The sequence below is a fragment of the Colossoma macropomum genome, unplaced genomic scaffold (assembly GCF_904425465.1).
Source record: "Colossoma macropomum unplaced genomic scaffold, Colossoma_macropomum, whole genome shotgun sequence".
NCBI classification, from domain to species: Eukaryota; Metazoa; Chordata; class Actinopteri; order Characiformes; family Serrasalmidae; genus Colossoma; species Colossoma macropomum.
Genome location: NW_023494802.1, coordinates 2,562,501 through 2,581,448, shown reverse-complemented (window position 1 = coordinate 2,581,448; position 18,948 = coordinate 2,562,501). Strand labels below are relative to the sequence as shown.

The 18,948-nt window shown below is 39.1% G+C and overlaps 1 protein-coding gene across 1 annotated transcript; it reads left to right on the top strand.

The window, feature by feature from the left end:
• The first annotated feature begins 13,492 nt into the window (after nucleotides 1-13,492).
• LOC118822296 (putative uncharacterized protein DDB_G0271982) lies at nucleotides 13,493-16,452 on the top strand. Its single transcript, XM_036591254.1, is given in 7 exon segments — nucleotides 13,493-13,585; nucleotides 13,750-13,803; nucleotides 14,370-14,383; nucleotides 14,618-14,711; nucleotides 14,770-14,794; nucleotides 15,053-15,144; nucleotides 16,294-16,452. Coding segments are annotated over 7 exon segments (531 nt in total).
• Nucleotides 16,453-18,948: the final 2,496 nt, after the last annotated feature.

Below are 18,948 nucleotides of genomic sequence, written 5' to 3'. Positions count from 1 at the left end.
TCACAATACATTGAGCTCTTCAAATACACTATATGGACAAAAGTATTAGGATACCTACACATTACACCCACAGGAGCTTTTATGACGTCCCATTCTAAATCCATAAGCGTTAATATGGAGTTGGTCCCCTTTGCAGCTATAACAGCTTCTACTCTTCTGTAAAGGCTTTCGACAAGATTTTGAAGTGTGTGGGAATTTCACCCCATTCATCTAGAAGAGCATTTGTAAGGTCAGACACTGATGTTGGACGAGAGGGCCTGGCTCACAATTTCCATTCTAGGTTATCCCAAAGATGTTCAATGGGGTTGAGGTCAGGGCTCTGTGCGGGCCAGTCAAGTTCTTCCACACCAAACTCACCCAGCCATGCCTTTCTGGACCTTGTTCGTGCACTGGGGCTCAGTCATGCTGGAACAGAAAAGGTTCTTCCCCAAACTGTCCCCACAAAGTTGGAAGCATAGAATTGCCCAAAATGTCTTGGTCTGCTGAAGCACTAAATTCAGTGAGCTGTTTTGAGTGACCCATTCTTTAACAAATATTTGTAAAGTGCTGCATGAGGTGTTTGATTTTGTACACCTGTGGCAAAGAGACTGAATGAAACATCTGAATTCAATGATTAAGTGTTCCCAATACTTTTTTCATATAGCATATTCATACTAACTGATCATCATTATAGGCTTCTCACTGTAGTCACTGACATTCATGGATTTATCTCTCATTTTCTCTGTGCTACGCTTACAACAGTAGTCACTGGTTTTCAATGGTAACAGTGACTTATTTTCATATATCTGTTTCCCATAGTTACTATGATAAGCCTAACAGTAGTCATCGGTTATCAGTAGTTGATCTAAATACTTCTGTGCAGTGGCATGCTGGTTTCTTTTTTCCTTTTCTCTATATTTAATATAGTATATTAATTGTAAAATCTTATTTTCAATTCATTTGCTATTGTTATGTTATTGTTTTGGTGTCTAATGGAGGAGGACGGGTTCCGCTTTTGAGTCTTTGTTCCTCCCAACCTTCTTCCTCTTTCTCTTCAAGAGTTTTTCCTTGCCACTGTCACACTTGGCTTGGTCACTGGGGCTTGAACCTGATGTTCTGTAAAGTTGTTCTGTGACGACGCCTCTTATAAAAATCACTATATAAATAAACGTGACTTGAAATCCAAAGTGCGTTTGCCATTGGACTGATGAAGAACAAAGCATGGAAGTACATACATGCATATGCCAAAATCCTACTATTTGTAGCCATCTGAGCATACAATAAGCCCAAAACCTTCAGGTTTATGTACTTCTGTAAGCGGAGCATCTGAGGCTAGGACTACACAGTCATGAACACGGATCATATTCGCAAAATATCCTATTTATTTATCATTTAAAAACTTCCAAAGATACTGATTCTAACTGGACTCACTGTAAAGCCCAATGTGACTGCTGTGTTTCAAAGACAAGTGCAAACTGTTGGCAGAAAGCATGTTAAAACACACATCTTTATTCTCAAACATTTCTAGATTTCTCTGCTCGTACACCTTTTCATAATGAAATGCGTTCTCACACATGCAGGCTGTGCTAAATGATTAATATCCCAAAAATCAAGAGCAAAAGCAGCGGAGAGGCACACCGACAACAACACGGATGAATTCTGCGGGAAAATATGAAAAATTTAATCATGGCAGAGAATGAAAATTCATAAGGAAATGTACAAAATCAATATTTTATGCTACTTACTGTACCTAGTCTTTATTACAAACCTATTCAGGAACGGACATTAAAAATTAAAGCCGACAGGAGGGGAGGGGTGGAGGGAGGGGAGTGAAAAAGCGGAGATTGGACTTCAAAAGCAGCTCGGTCGCATTCATGTTTAAAGCGGCCCTTTTTGTTTCTGCGGGAGCCATTTTTAAAAAAGAAAGAAGAAGAAGGGGGGAAGAAAAAGGCCTTGTGTGATAGATTGAACGATCCAAAGGTGCCAAGTTGCTGTCAACATAAATAGCAATAAAAAGTGTGGAAAAATGTTCTAAACAGGAGTTTTCAAGGTTATGGCCCATAGCGATGATTTGAAGGTACGCTGCCATGCTGGTTACGCAAGAACTGATGCTCTGTGTGTGTGTTTGTGTGTGTGTGTGTGTGTGTGTGTGTGTGTGTGCGCGTGCGTGCGTGCGTGTGAAAGAGAGAGTGAGGGGGATTGTATGATTCAGTTCACACACCTGTGTGTGTCAGTGGGGCCGTCTCTCTTTTTAACCTTGCTGTGTGCATAGATTAGCGTGACTGAGAGGAAATCCTATAGCAACACTTCTCCCTTCCTCAGTGCCTTACAGTGAGAGTGAGTGAGTATCTAACGTCTTTCTCTCTCTCTTTCTGTTCTGTCTAAGCCAACGGGCCGGTCTGGGTGAGCCAGGGTCAGTTCTCACTGATCACAGGCCTACACAATCACACAAGGACAGAATATTTAGTCATTTATTCATTTCTGAGCTCTAACTTCTTCAAATGGCATAATAAAGTACAGCACTGAGAGAAAGAGAGATGGAAAAAGAAAAGGAGAGAGAGATATACAGTGCTGTGAACAAGTATTCACCCCTTCCCAATTTCTTCTACTTTTGCTAATTTGTCACATTTAAATGTTTCAGATCATCCAACTAATTTTAATGTAAAATAAAGGCAACACAAGGAAACACAAAATGCAGCTTTTCAATGATCATAGCATGTATTAAAATTAAAGATTCATTCAAAACCATCACCCGTGTGAAAAAGTAACTGCCCCTCAAGCCTAAAAAAAGTATATATATAATATATATACATATATATAAATATATATATACAGTGCCTCCAAGTAGTATTCAACCCCTGCAGATTTTGCAAATTCAACAAGTTGCAAATAAGTTAGAGCCTTCAAACTTTGAACAAGAGTAGCATTTATTAACAGATGCCTAAATATTACAAACAAAAAATATAAGTTGCTCAATTAAATTATAATACATTTTAAACATAAAAATTAGGATTGATTATTATTCAACCCCTAGGTTTAATATTTCGTGGAATAACCCTTGTTTGCAATTACAGCTATTAATCATTTTTTATAAGACCTGGTCAGGCTGGCACTGGTCTCTAGAGTAATCTTGGCCCACTCCTCCATGCAGATCTTCTCCAAGTTGTCTAGGTTCTTTCGGCATCTCTTGTGGACTTTGATCTTGAGCTCCTTCCACAAGTTTTCAATTGGGTTAAGGTCAGGAGACTGACTAGGCCACTGCAACACCTTGATCTTTTCCCTCTTAAACCAGGCCTTGGTTTTCTTGGCCGTGTGCTTGGGGTCGTTGTCCTGTTGGAAGATGAAATGACGACTCATCTTAAGATCCTTAATGGAGGAGCGGAGGTTTTTGGCCAAAATCTCCAGGTAGGCGGTGCTATCCATCTTCCCATGGATGCGGACCAGATGGCCAGGCCCCTTGGCTGAGAAGCAGCCCCACAGCATGATGCTGCCACCACCATGCTTGACTGTAGGAATGGTATTCTTGGGGTCGTATGCAGTGCCATCCTCTCGCCAAACGCCCTGGGTGTGGTTGGCACCAAAGACCTCGATCTTGGTCTCATTAGACCAGAGAACCTTGAACCAGTCTGCCTCAGAGTCCTCCAAGTGATCGTGAGCAAACTTTAGACGGGCCTTGACATGACGCTTTGAAAGTAAAGTTACCTTACGGGCTCACCTGGAACGGAGACCATTGCAGTGGAGTACGTTACTTATGGTATTTATTGAAACCAATGTCCCCACCGCCATGAGATCTTCCCGGAGCTCCCTCCTTGTTGTCCTTGGGTCAGCCTTGACTGTTCGGACAAGCCTGACCTTGGCACGGGAGGAATCTTTGAAAGGTTGTCCAGGCCGTGGAAGGTTAACAGTAGTTCCATAAGCCTTCCACTTCTGGATGATGCTCCCAACGGTGGAGACAGGTAGGCCCAACTCCTTGGAAAGGGTTTTGTACCCCTTGCCAGCCTTGTGACCCTCCAGGATTTTGTCTCTGATGGCCTTGGAATGCTCCTTAGTCTTTCCCATGTTGACCATGTATGAAAAAAAAAGATAATTAATCCAAGCATGTGAAGTTCATTGTTCTTAATGCCTCAATTACTTCTTAATACTTGAGGGCACCAAACAGAATCCTGGTGGTTTGAGAGGTTGAATAATAATTGACCCTCTGGTAAACTTTGCAAAATTTTTAAAAATTAATAAACAGAGGAATAATAGAGGGAGAGAGAGAGAGAGAGAGAGAGAGAGAGAGAGAGAGACAGAGAGAGAGAGAGAGAGAGAGAGAGAGAGAGAGAGGGTGGAGAAATGGAAAGAGAGAGGGGGAGAGATGGAGGTGCGAGAAATGGAATGAAACGAGAGGAAGGTGATAGATAGATAGATGGAGAGAGAGAGAGAGAGAGAAGAGGGAGAGAGGCACATATCTTACATTTTTCTTGCATTTACTTTTTTCCTCACTTCACTTATGACATTTATGTTTTTGCTACACAACTTAACTCACACGATTTTTACATGAATATTTTCTCACCTCTTTTTTGCCCTTAGAATTAAACAGGATGTTTTTGTTATTGCGGCTTTTAGACAGATATATGTAAAAGACCTCTGTTCTGACTGGCTGCCCTGTATTGTGCCTTATTCAGAAGGCAATCTGGGTTAGAACAATCCTTTTAGCTAGAGCGGGCGGGGCTTTGCACACTTTTTTGTACTTAATATTTGAGCTTAATGACTGGTATTACTGAGAAGCTGAGTTTGTCCTGAACTAGATGATATAAACACTTGTGAATACCATATCGTATCACTACTTTCAGTTAAAAATAAGAAGATCTGTCCAAGCAGCTTTAACAAGGTTTTTAGGTTGAGGTAAATGGCATATATCTACAATATATGTCCTATAGACAGCTGCTCCTCCAGCATTTCTTCTGAAATGAAGGGTATTAATAGGTGTTAGTTCCCTCTCTGCTGCTGTAACAGCCTCTACTCTTCTGGAAAGGCTATACACTAGATGTTGGAACATTGCTGTGAGGATTTGATTGCATTCAGCCACAAGAGCATTAGTAAGGTCAGTTACTGATGTTGGATGGTCAGTTCTGGTACTCCAACTCATCACAAAGGTACTGGATGGAGCTCCATCACGCCAAAGAGCATAGTTCTACTGCTCCCAAGCACAATGCTGGGGGGCTTTATAGTCAGAGATCAGGTCAGAGATCTATGAGTCAGATGGAAACAAACTCCTCCATTCTAGACTCATTCATACAATGATTGTGATGGTTGGGAAAAATGTGGGAGTGTTATCTTTCAAATGACACAGAGATCATGACTGTAGCCCAAAGTATGTGGGAACAGCGCTTCTTTAACTTTGAATATGCTGGGTACAGGGTGACAGTTAAAAGGTTAATTGTTTGTGAATTGAGTGTGTTTATGGGGTGTTGATTGAACAGACACACACACACAGAGACATACACACAAAGCCTGGCGGTGGGCAACGGAGGCCGATAGGAGCTGACAGGATCCCCCTGCCCCCCCGTCTCAAAGGAGTGTATGTGATAGAGCTAAGTTTGTGGATTTATGGCTCAGTGGGTACAGACACATGGTAGAGATCATACACACTCAGTACCTGCACATCTAAACATCTGGAGACAGAGAGAGAGAGTCAGAGAGGGAGAGAGTAAGAATTGTAGAAGAATGTTAGAAATAAAGGTTCTGTTAGAAATAAACACTGTTAGAAATTAAGGTTCTGTGCAGGTACATTTTTGGTAATCAAAGTACAAACAATGTAATTATGCCCTCAAAGTACAACAGTGGTTTTAAGGTCCAGTTGTTCAACTTAAATACATTTTTCCAGGTAAAAAGTACATATTTGTATCTTTTCACAAACCTAATGTTTTAAAACAGAACAACAAAATAAAAAGTGTGGAGACGAGACGAGGTGTGTGGAGTCAATACAACTTAGAAAATATCATTTCAGTGGATTATGGTACAATCATGTTCCCTGACTAAAGGTACTGAGAAGTACCCTTGAAGGTACCACCCCAGTGACAAGAGGGGTTCTGCCCCAGTAACAGTACCTTTATTTCTGCGAGTGTGTCTGTGTATATATATGTATATAGAAACATTATTATATATAAAAGAGAAGAGTGACTATATATAAAATGGTTCTATATAGCACCACCAAAAAGTTCTTCTATTGTATACAAACTTGATATCATAACAATAGAACCTTTTTCAAAAAGGGTCTGTAGAAACATATGTATACAACACTTTCTCCATCAATCTGATGAATGATTTCACCATGCTAATAACTATTTATGCATGCAAATGGTTCTTTGTGTGTTCATGGTTGTATATAGAATCACTGTGTTTACCATGAACCATCTTTTTAAGAGTGTAGTTTGGCTCTTCAGACCATCTGTAGTAGTGCAGGCTGAAGCCCAGCTGCAGCATGATGTGTGTTGCTATGACTCTGCAGCTGGAGCCTTCAAATACAGCTTCAATGGTTCTCTTTGTAAAATCAAATTTATTTCTATCCACTGCCATGGGCTGATTCTGTTTATCATGTGGGATACGGGACTTGTTGTTGTTATGACTATTATTATTATTATTATTATTATTATTATTAGTTTTAGTATTATTATCAATAGTAGTAGTATTGCATGTACAACACCATTTCCAAAAAACTTGGGACGCTGTGCAGAATGTGAATAAAAAAGAATGCAATGATATGCAAATCATGTAAAGCATATTTTTAAAGGAACATACTACAAAGACAGCATATCAAATGTTGAAACTGAGAAATTTTAATGTTTTTTTGAAAAATATATGCCCATTTTAAATTTGATGCCAACAACATGTTCCAAAAAAAGTTGGGACTGGGGCATGTTTACCACTGTGCTGTATCACCTCTGCTTTTAACAATACTTTGTAAGTGTTTGGGAACAACAGCAAAAACTGAAAGTGATATGTTTTCTCATTCTTGTTTCATATAGGATTTCAACAGCTCCACAGTTCAGGGCCTCCTTTGTTGTATTTTTCATTTTATAATGCACCAAATGTTTTCAGTGGTGTAGGCAGGCCAGTTTAGCAACCACAATCTTTTAATACTGAGCAATGCTGTTGTAATACATGCAGAATGTGGTTTGACACTGTCTTGCTGAAGTAAACAAGGGCTTTCCTGAAAAAGACATCACCTGGATGGCAGCATATGTTGCCAAAACATGTATATATCATTCAGCATTAATGGTGCCTTCACAGATGTGCACATCACCCATGCCTTGTGCACATATGCACCCCTATATCATCATGAATACTGGCTTTTGAACTGTGCACTGTTAACCAGCTGAGTGGTCTTTAGCCTAGAGGACACAGTGTCCATGATTTTCCAAAAAAATTACAAATGTTGATTCGTCGGACCACCAGAGAAGGTGGTTGCATTTCTAGGTTCTGTTTATATATGATTTCTTCTTTGCATTTTAGAGTTTTTACTTGCATTTGTGGATACAGTGATGAACTGTTTTCATAGATAGGGGTTACACAAGTGTTCCTGAGCCCATGCAGTGATTTCTTCTACAGAATCATGTCTGTTTCTAACGCAGTGCTGCCTGAAGGCCCAAAGATCTTAGCCAGCAAATACTGGTTTTTGGCCTTGTCCCTTGCATGCAAAAATTTCTCTGGATTCCCTGAACCTTTTAATGATATTATGTATCATAGATGATGAAATCCCCAAGTTCTTTGCTGTTTTACATTGAGAAACGCTGTCTGTGAATTGTTACACTATTTGCTTGCGCAGTCTTTCACAGAGTGGTGAACCCATCCTCACCTTTACTTCTGAAAGACTCAGCCTCTCTGGGATGCTTTTTTTTACACCCAATCATGTTACTGACCTGTTGCCAATCAACCACCAGGTGTTATTTTTACCAGTCTTTACCAACTTTACCAGCTCTTTGTTGCCCCCATCCCAACTTTTTTGGAATGTGTTGTTAGCATCAAATTCAAAATGGGCGTATATTTTTCAAAAAACATTAAACATTTCTCTGTTTCAACATTTGATATGTTGTCTTTGTACTATTTCCAATGAAATACATGGTGTAAATGATTTGCACATCATTGCATTTTGTTTTTATTTACATTTTGCACAGGGTCCAAACTTTTTTGGAAATAGGGTTGTAGCTACCTGCATATATTTAATACATATGGGACATTCACTTACATATATCACATGTGGGATATTATTATTATTATTACATATAGGTACTAACACATATAATACATTTGGGACATGTATATGACCCCTGGTGTTGACAGGATATAAAAACAAACCTGTGTATATGTGTGTTTTCTGCCTTCTTATCCTCAAGATACACATTCTGTGTGTGTGTGTGTGTGTGTGTGCGTGTGTGTGTGTGTGTGTGTGTGTGTGTGTCCAGAGAGAGAGCTCACAGGAAAAGAGCTGCTAAGCTGAATATGATCTTTATTATTTTCAGAAAGTCTGAGCTTGGCACACTCTCACTCTCCGCGGACTGCCTGGCAAAACACTCACGGCCTCAGAGCTGGAAAAGGAAGCAGAGATACAGCAGACGAGTGTGTGTGTGTATGTGTGTGTGCATGTGTTTGAGAGAGAGAGAAACTGTACTGTGCTCACCATATGCTTTAATCACTTTATCATGCACATGGACACAAGTAAACTGAAAAAAGTGGTGTTGAATTTGCTTAAATTAAATGTGTATAATAAAAAAATGATAAAACATTTTATGAATTTTAAAATTCATAAACAGTTCACATCAACACAATTATTGCCAAAAGTAAGTAAACAACAAAAGTGTGTCAATAATACATTATTATTGAGTAAATGATGTATAGAGCACAGGCAGAGAGAACAGCTTTAACAGTTGGTCGCTCTCCTGCTCTTTAGTATTTTGTGTTTTGTTCTGCTCTTTGTATTTTACAACCCCATATTCAAAAAAGTTGGTACGCTGTGCAAAATGTAAATAAAAGCAAAATTCAATGATGTGCAAATCATGTAAAACCTACATTTCATTGAAAATATTACAAAGGCAACATATCAAATGTTGAAACTGAGAAATTGTATTGTTTTTTGAAAAATATTTGCCCATTTTGAATTTGAAACCAACAAACACATTCCAAAAAAGTTGGGACGGGGGCATGTTTACCACTGTCTTTCATCACCTCTGCTTTTAACAACACTCTGTACGCGTTTGGGAACTGAGAAGACACTGCTGTAGTTTTGAAAGTGAAATGTTTTCCCATTATTGTTAGATATAGAGTTCAGTTGCTTAACAGTTCAGGGTCTCCTTTGTCATATTTTTCATTTCATAATGCACCAAATGTTTTCAGTGGTGACAGGTCTGGACTGCAGGCAGGCCAGTTTAGCACACAGACTCTTTTACGAAGCCATGCTGCTGTAATATGTGCAGAATGTGGTTTGACATTGTCTTGCTGAAATAATCAAGGCCTCCCCTGAAAAAGACGTCATCTGGATGGCAGCATATGTTGTTAAAACATGTATATATCACTCAGCATTAATGGTGTCTTCACAGATGTGCAAGTCACCCAGCCATGTGCACTAATGCAGCCCTATATCATCATGAATACTAGCTTTTGAACTGTGCACTGACAACAAACTGAGTGGTCAGAAGGTCACATTGTCCATGATTTCCAAAAAGAAATTCAAATGTTGATTCATCAGACCACAGGACACTTTTCCACTTCACCTCAGTCCATTTTAAATGAGCTCAGGCCCAGAGAAGGTGGCTGGGTTTTTGGATTCTGTTTATATGTGGTTTCTTCTTTGTGTTTTAGAGTTTTAACTTTTAGCATTTGTGGGATGCAGCGATGAACTGTTTTCATAGACCATAGTTTTCAGAAGTGTTCCTGAGCCCATGCAGTGATTTCCACTATAGAATCATGTCTGTTTTTAATGCAGTGCCATCTGAAGGCCCAAAGATCATGGCCAGCAAATACTGGTTTTTGGTTTTGTCCCTTGCACACAGAGATTTCTCCACATTCTCAGAATCTTTTAATGATATTATGTACCGTAGATGATGAAAAGCAAAAGTTATTTGCACTATTGCCTGTGCAGTCTTTCACAGAGTGGTGAACCCCTCCACATATTTACTTCTGAAAGACTCAGCCTCTCTGGGAGGCTCTTTTTTTATACCCAATCGTGTTACTGACCTGTTGCCAATTAATCACCAGGTGTTTTTTTTTTTAGCATTACAAAACTCTACCAGCCTTTTGTCACTTTTTTGGAACGTGTTGTTAGTATCAAATTAAAAAAGGGCATATTTTTTCAAGAAACTATAAACTTTCTCAGTCTCAACATTTGATATGTTGTCTTTAAAGCATTTTAAATGAAATATAGGGTTTAAATGATTTGCCTATCATTGCATTTGTAATTGTATATTGACGGCTTTCCCTTTTTGTTGTACTGGTATGTTGACAATAACAGTACCGGGCTCCACCCACTAATGTGTTCTTTTTTAGCTCCAGTTGCTAGGTTGGACAAGCTTTACAAAATGCTGGCAAAAATCCCATTAAAACTTGTAGTGCACATTTTAGTTTATATGACACCTACGAAATACCTACATTTAGAGCCAGTTATTCTTTCAACCTAATGAGAAACTGTACAACAGACTCAGTTTATATCACAATATCTGCTTTGAGGTTATGGTATTAATTTAAAATACCAAATGATTTAGCATGGTGGCAAATTCATCATTGTCATTTTCAACCTGTCAAGTTTGGGTTAGCTACAATAACACAGTCCAGCTCAGTGGTGTAGCATTTAAAACTGGAAGCTTAACATCATTTAGCAACTCTAAACAAAGTGGACTGAGATCCCGTTTACACCTGGTCACTTCCTGTGTCTTGTGTTTCAGCATTATCTGAATGAGGCCACGACACATAAAAATGCAAGTGTAAATGTACCCAAGACGCGTTTAAAACAGATGCAAATCTGATCACTGAAACCACTTCAGGAGGTAAACTGAGACGCATTTGAGCCCATTACAGCAGCAAAAACACATCCGTCTCTCCAAGACACATTCGACAACCAAAACTCCTCCCACTACAACCAAAACCTCTCCCAGTACAACCAAAACCCATCATAGAAACCCCTCCCTGTACAAACAAAACCCCTCCCAGTACAACCCAAACTCCTCCCAGTACAACCAGAACTCCTCCCCATGCAGTATGTCACTAATCACGTGATCCATGTCTGCAAGGAAGATAATCATGGAGGAAGCACATTGTTGGGGGCCGGATGACACTAAGACCCTGTTTACACCTGGTCACTGGATTGTACACTGATACTTGCCCAGTGTCTTACTTCATGGGGAGGAGTTTTGGTTGTACTGGGAGGAGTTTGGGTTGTACTTAAATGTGTCTCAGTCCACCTCCTGAAGTGGTTTCAGTGATCAGATTTGCATCTGGTTTAAATGTGTTTACACTTGCATTTTATGTGGTTTGGCCTCATCCAGATATAATCCTGATACTCAAGACACATGAAGTGAACAGATGTAGATGTAAATGGGATCAAAATGCTTAATTAGAATATGGACACTGGTTTTCAAAACAAACTGCAGATGAAGAGGCTGAACAGATTAATAATTGGTTGCTGTGGAACGAGTGGATTTGCATAATTGGGTTTCAGTCGGAATAACCGGAGATGTATTTGACTACCAAGTGTAAACACATGCACATGGCTAAAGTCTTATCAGGATACAATCCACATACCAGTTTTTAGACAAGGATGCAGTGGCACTGATGTGAAGCACTGCTCTTATGAAGGATCCAAAGTTATGTCGGTGCTAATGGCGCCCCTCTGTGGAGAGTTTTCAGCCCTGATTGACTTACTGATTGATGGACAGACTGACTGACTGACTGACAACTTTAAAACTGAGTTATGTCCTAAAATGTCTCCTTGAAATTGAACAGAATTTTGATTGAACTAACCTAGCAACAGTAGCTTTGAAAGAACACCTTTGTGGGTGGATCCTAAATAGGTCCATCAAACAGAGTTTAGAACAACACACACTGTAAATCCACATTTTTTTTTTTACCTTCTGACATCATCAACTTGACTTTGCATGAAACGTTGTTTCTGTCAAACTTGAGCAGGTAATTGTATGAATGTATTGTATGAATTATGTTTCTGTAATATGTCAAATATGTGTCATGGAAGTAGCCATAATAATTGGCCTAAGACTCTGAGTTTGTGTCAAATAATAATTTGACACAAAATGCAGTCACCCTTTTAAAAACTAGGCTAAACGCTATCCATGTGGTCTGTGCATGCTTTCAGCACTGAGAGACAAAAGTCCCAATCCACTACAGTGGGTGCACTTAGAACTTTCCCTCAAAATCACACAAACAGGCCATAAAACACATAAATAACAAATAACACATAAATAATTAACAAATAAATAACAATAAATATGATACGTACTACAGAAAATAAAGCCTGTCTTGCTGTGTATCAGAGTTTTAGCCCTCAACATGAATCCAAGAAGACAGAAAAATCAATAAAAAAACATGACTGACTTATGGTAATTGTTTATTTTTTACTTATAATAACCAACAGAATGAATCACCATTAGAAATCTTGCATTTTCAGCTCACGGACACTCCAGACAATTTCTGAACAGGTATCTGAGGTGCATCATGTTTTCAAGATCTCTATAAGCAAAAAATTACAACATTTTGCAGGCGCTAAGTAAAGTTTTGATCAGAAATTAGCCAAATTCATAAAGGTATCACATTTCTGCTAGCATTTACATGTTAAACAATGGCATATCTGAGTAGCCCAATGTCTCCTGAAAATAACAACATATGGCATGTGTGACTGTCTCATGTAAATACTTTATAATTGCCATAGTAATTGACCCAAATACCAAAAAATTACCCTAAATTACCCTGGAGTTCTAAGGGTTAACTATTTCCAAACCTCTCCTTGATGAAGCCCTGTATTACTTGTACGTCACATCCAAACACTGGCTTGGATGATCAGCTTCATTTTGTTAAATCAAGCATGCTGATGATGAGACTTGTTAAATTATTCATTAATTTTCTAATCCTAACCCTAATCTTGGCTATAAGAACAAAAACACACTTTTACTCTTTCACTTTTAAAAAACTGAAACGTTGAGTTTTTGTATAATGGACTGTGAGTATTCTTTCTGGTTCTCTAAGTTAGGACTGTTTTCTTTTACCAGTTTTAGTGCAAAGTCATTCCTGACAAGTACATGAAAACAAACACGTATACACACACTTTTTTTTTCTACAGTCGTGAAGTTAACTTGACCTCACATGACCTCCTGTTTCTGTCAGCTGAACACTCTGCGCAGTCTCCCTCGTAAAGTGCGCTCAGTGGGAGTCAGAAACAGCGTGCTGAACCCATTTCCCCTCTCTGGCTCGTGGCTCCTCTCCTCCCCGCAACAGCGCGAGAGTTCAGCGCTGAAACACAGCCGTAAACATGCCCTTTCAACAGCAGCCAGAGAGCAGTGACAGACCAGGAGCGCTCAGCCAAGCCGATCCACAGAGGAACGCTTGGAGAACCCAGAGGGGGGTTCAGTCCTCTTTAGAACCAATCAGACTCTCAGAGAGAGAGAGAGAGAGAGAGAGAGAGAGAGAGAGATGAGAAATAGATGAGAAATAGATGAGAGAAAAGAAAAAAGAAAGAGAGAGAAGGAAAGAAATCAGTAAGAAAGAAGTGAGGAAAACAGAAAAGAAGAGAAGAGAAGAAAGGAAGAGAAAGAGGAAAAGGAAAGAAGAAGAGAGGGGAACAGAGTGAAAGAGTGTGTGAAGCAGAGGGAGAAAAAGAGAAGAAAATGACACAAAAGGAAATGAGAAAGAGAGTAAAAGAGAAATTGAAGAAGTGAGAAAAAAGAAATACTGAGAGGAAGAAGGAAGGGAGGAGGAGAGGGAAGAGAAAGAAAAGGAAAGCATGGACAGTAAGAAGAAATGGAAGGAAAGGAAAGAATGGGAGTGAGAATAAATGAGAAAAAGATGGAAAGGAAAGGAATGAGTGAGACAAAAATGTGAGGGGGGAAGGAGAGACAGACAAAAATGAAAGATGGAGGGAGAGAGAGAGAGAGAGAGAGAGAAAGGAGAAAGAAAAAGGTAGAATGAGAAGGGAAGAGGAAGAGAAGAAGGGAAATAGAAAGGAAAGGAGAGAAGGAACGAAACAAGTAAGAAAGAAGTAAGAAAAACAGGAGGAAAGGAAGAGCAGAAAGGAGGATAGAGAGAGAATGAGTATAAAAGAGGGAGAGAGGAAGAGAAAAAGAAGAATAGGAAAGAAACTGTGCAAAGTAGAGGGAGAAAGAAGAAGAGGAGGAGGAAGGATGGAGGAGGAAGAGAGAATGAGGTAGAATGAGTTTAGAAAAGGCTGAGAGAAAGGAAGGAAAAAAGAGAGATGGGGAGAGGAATAAAAGAGAAAAATGACAGAGAGGAAGAAGGGAGAGCAGGGTAGGATAAGGAAAAGAAAGAAGGAAAGAATCATGAGAGAAAGGAGAAATGGAAGAAAAGGAAAGATGGAGAGTAAATGAGATACAGATTGAAGGGAAAGGAATGAGAGAGAAAGAGAGATAGGTGGTCAAAGAGAGAGAGAAAAGAAAGAAGTACAGAGGGAGAAAGTATTAAAAGGAGAGGAGAAGAGAGAGAGAGAGAGAGAATGAGTATAGAAGAGGGAGAGGGTACCAGTAAAAGAGGAATAGGAAAGAAACTGCAAAGTAGAGAGAGAAAAAGAGTTAGAAAAAAGAGGAGGATGAGAGAATGAGTGTAGAAAAGAGAGAGAGAAAGCAGGATAAGAGAAATGGGGAAAGGAATAAAAGAGAAATTCAAATAAAAAGAGAAGTGAGAAAAAAGAAAGCCTGAGGGGGTAGAGGAGAAGAAAAAGAGAGGGAAAGAATCAAAATAGAAAGAAGAAAAACTGTAAGGAAAGGAAAGATGTAGAGAAAAACAAGTGAGGAGGTTGAAAGGAAGGAGCAAGAAAGAAAGAAAGAAAGATGGGTGATCAAAGACAGAGGGAAAGAAGTACAGAGGGAGAAAGTATTAAAAGCAGAGATAGAGAGAGAGGGGGAAGAAAAAGAGAAAAGAAAAGAAGAGAAAAGGAAAGAAGTAAGAAAGAAGAGAAAAACAGGAAGCAAAGAGAGAGTGACAGAGAAAGAGAGTGAGAGAGAGGTAGGGAGGGTGCGAGAAATAGAAAGAAAGAAAAAGAGAGAAAGGAAGAGAAAAGTGAAAAGAGAAAAGAAAGGGATGAAGTGGAAAGAAATAAGTAAAAAAGAAGTAAGAAAAACAGAAGGGAAGGGGAGAAAGAGGAAAAGAAAGAAGGGAGAGAGCGAGACAGAGAAAAAGAGAGACAGAGAGAAATAGGAAGAAAGAAAAAGAAAGAGAAAGAAAGGAAAAAGGGGGAAAATAAGTAAGAAAGAAATGAGGGAAACAGAAGGAAAGGAAGAGAAAGAGGAAAAGGAAGGAAGGAGAGAGAAAGAGAGAAAGAGAAAGAGAAGAGGAAGAACAGAAGGAAAAAGAGAAAAGAAAAGAAGAGAAAAGGAAATAAGTAAGGAAGAAGAGAGGAAAACAGAACGGAAGCAAAGAAGGGAGAGAGAAGAGAGAGACAGAGAGAAAGAGAGGTAGAGAGGGTGTGAGAAATATGAAGAAAGAGAAAGAGAGAGAAAGGAAGAGAAGAGTGAAAAGAGAAAAAACAAGGGGAAAAGGGGAAAGAAATAAGTAAGAAAGAAGTGAGGAAAACAGAGGGAAAGGAAGAGAAAGAGGAAAAGGAAAGAAAGAGAGAAAGGCAGAGAGAGAGAGAGAGAGAGAGAGAGAGAGAGAGAGAGTCTGCTCTGCATTTTTTTTAAAATTTGGAACGACACCAAACCTTTGCTATCTCTCTGTAATTCTGACCTCACTATAAATCACTGTCCACAGATAGCCAGAGTAGCATAATAGCTCTCATCTTTTCTTTTTAAATACCAAGCCGGGTTCAAATGAGGAGAAGTGTTCAATTTTTAATGGAAAACACAGCCTGCAGTCTATAAAAATAAATCGTCACAAAAAAAAAACCAAACAAATTCCATGAAATAAATAAATAAGTAAATAATGACAGGGCCGACGTTAACCAGCAAACACGCTGCTGCTGTTTCTATATTTACGCTTTCCTCGGTCATCTCTGTGTCTTATCGCAGTGCGTGTTGCCTGCCCACATTTCTGCACTTCAGTCTCTGCTGGTTGGCAAGATTGTTACATGATTAAAAGGTCCTGAATCATGCTTTTCCTCAGACACCTGATCCGCTCCTGGCCGCAGAAACTGCTGAGCTGTCGGTCGTTCCCATGAGGGCCGCGCTCTTTCGGCCCACCGCCACCTTCGCGGCTCCCCTGGGAAACTTCTGGCTCCATCAGCAAGGACGGACACTAACAATGCTGGGTGCTAAATATTAAACCAAGGCTGCTAAAAAAGAATAGCGGCTAACGAGGGCACATTAGCGCCATGCTAAGTAACTCATGCTGGCCCAGAGGAATGAGATGCTGTAACTGAGATCTTTTAATATCATGTACGTCTCCTAGAGATGATAAATCCTGTTTAAAATGAGCAAATTCCCTTTTTCTCCTGTTTCTGAAATTTGGCTCTCAGGATTGACCATCAGATTCTCTCACTTTGGTCAAAAACTTGTCAATCTTTAGTGTCTGACTTATCTCAGCCCAGTCTTAGCTGAATAATATTTCCATTAAAACAGTGTAAGATTATATTTTCTAATATAGCTCTACTCTATACACTCTTAAAGGGTTGACAGTGGATCTATATAGAGCCATGGACACTCAAAGGGCCATATGCATGCTTAAAGGGTTCTTTGCATGGTGAAATGGTTATATATAGTTCTACAGTCGTGCTTGAAAGTTTGTGAACTCTTTAGAATTTTCTATATTTCTTTATAAATTTGGTATAAAACTTCATCAGATTTTCACACAAGTCCTACAAGTAGATAAAGAGAACCGAATTAAACAAATAAGACAAAAATATTAGACTTCGTCATTTATTTATTGAGGAAAATGATCCAATATTACATACATCTGTAAGTGGCAAAAGTATGATCTATCACAGCCCAATGCATGTTTGTGGAAGTGTATCATGGTATGAACAAAGGATATTTCTGAGGACCTCAGAAGAAGAGTTGTTGATGCTCATCAGGCTGGAAAAAGTTACAAAATCATCTCTAAAGAGTTTGGACACCACCTCAAGACCACTGTTACGCTCCACAGGAGTGGTCGACCAACAAAGATCACACAAAGAGCTAGGCGTGTAATAGTCTGCGAGATCACAAAGGAACTCAGGGTAACTTATAAGCAACTAAAGGCCTGTCTTACAGTGGCTACTGTTAATATTCATGAGTCCACCATTAGGGGAACACTTAACAACAATAATGTGCATGGCAGGTCTGCAAGGAGAAAGCCGCTGCTCTCCAAAAAGAACATTGCTGATTGTCAGTTTGCTAAAGATCACATGGACACCAGAAGACTATTGGAACAATGTTTTGTGGACGCATGAGACCAAAACAGATCTTTTTGATTTAAATGAGAAGCGTTATGTTTGGAGAAAGGAAAACAATGCATTACAGCATAAAAACCTTATCCCATCTGTGAAACCTGGTGGTGGTAGTATCACGGTTTGGGCCTGTTCTGCTGCATCTGGGTCAGGACGGCTGGCCATCATTGATGGAACAATGAACTCTGAATTGTACCAGCAAATTCTAAAGGAAAATGTCAGGACATCTGTCTGTGAGCTGAAACTTAAAAGAACATGGGTCATGCTGCAAGACAACAACCCTAAGCACACAAGTCATTCTACCAAAGAATGGTTAAAGATGAATAAAGTTATTTTTTTAAATGGCCAAGTCAAAGTCCTGACCTTAAACCTATAGAAATGTTGTGGAAGATCCTGAAGCAAGCAGTTCATGGGAGGAAACCCACCAACATAACAGAGTTGAAGCTGTTTTGTATGGAGGGCTGAAATTCTACCAAGCACCAAGTGCAGGACTAATCAACAGTTACCAGAAACGTTTAGTTGCAGTTATTGCTGCACAAGAGGGTCACCAGATACTGAAAGCAAAGGTTCAAATACTTTTGCCACACACAGATATGTAATATCAGATCATTTTCCTCAGTAAATAAATAACCAAGTCTAATATTTTTGTCTCATTTGTTTAATTTGGTTCTCTTTATCTATTACTAGAATCTGATGAGGTTTTAGATCAAATTTATGCAGAAATATAGAAAATTCTAAAGGGTTTACAAACCTTTAAGCACCACTGTATATAGAACATTTTTGAAAAAGGTTTTGCTATTGTTACAAACTTCATCACAATAACGTATCTCTTTTTGGTGCTATATAGAACTATGATCTTTTGCATGCTTACATGGTTCTTTACATGGTGAACTGGTTCTTCAGACTGATGGAGAATGTGATGTATATGGTTCTGCATACAATCTTTTTGAAAAGATTAAAAGCACCATCAAAATGGTTTTTCTAAGGGATCTGAGGTGCTGGTAGGCTGGCACTTGATTTCACGCACTGAAGCTGACTGACCTCAAATCTCCACTCGTTTCCAAGTCATACAAAAGTTTCATGAATTACATGCAAAGTAGTTCATATGTCATTAAAGGCTGTCAGCAACTTTGGTGAATAAGGAACAATATTTTGAAATTCCATTATTCATTCATTACACATATCATGTTTTCTGTAAGCCTGTATTTGACCAGGAAAAACTCTGGACACAATATCCTGTAAACATTTTCATTATTATAAAAAATGCAATAATTAAATCTTGTGTTGACATGTTCCTCTGTATTTGGGAAAGAGAGAAAAAAATAAGTATTATTTTCACAAGTGTAAATTTAGGGGTCAGGGTTTGGGACAGACATCTCCCTGCAGACAGTACC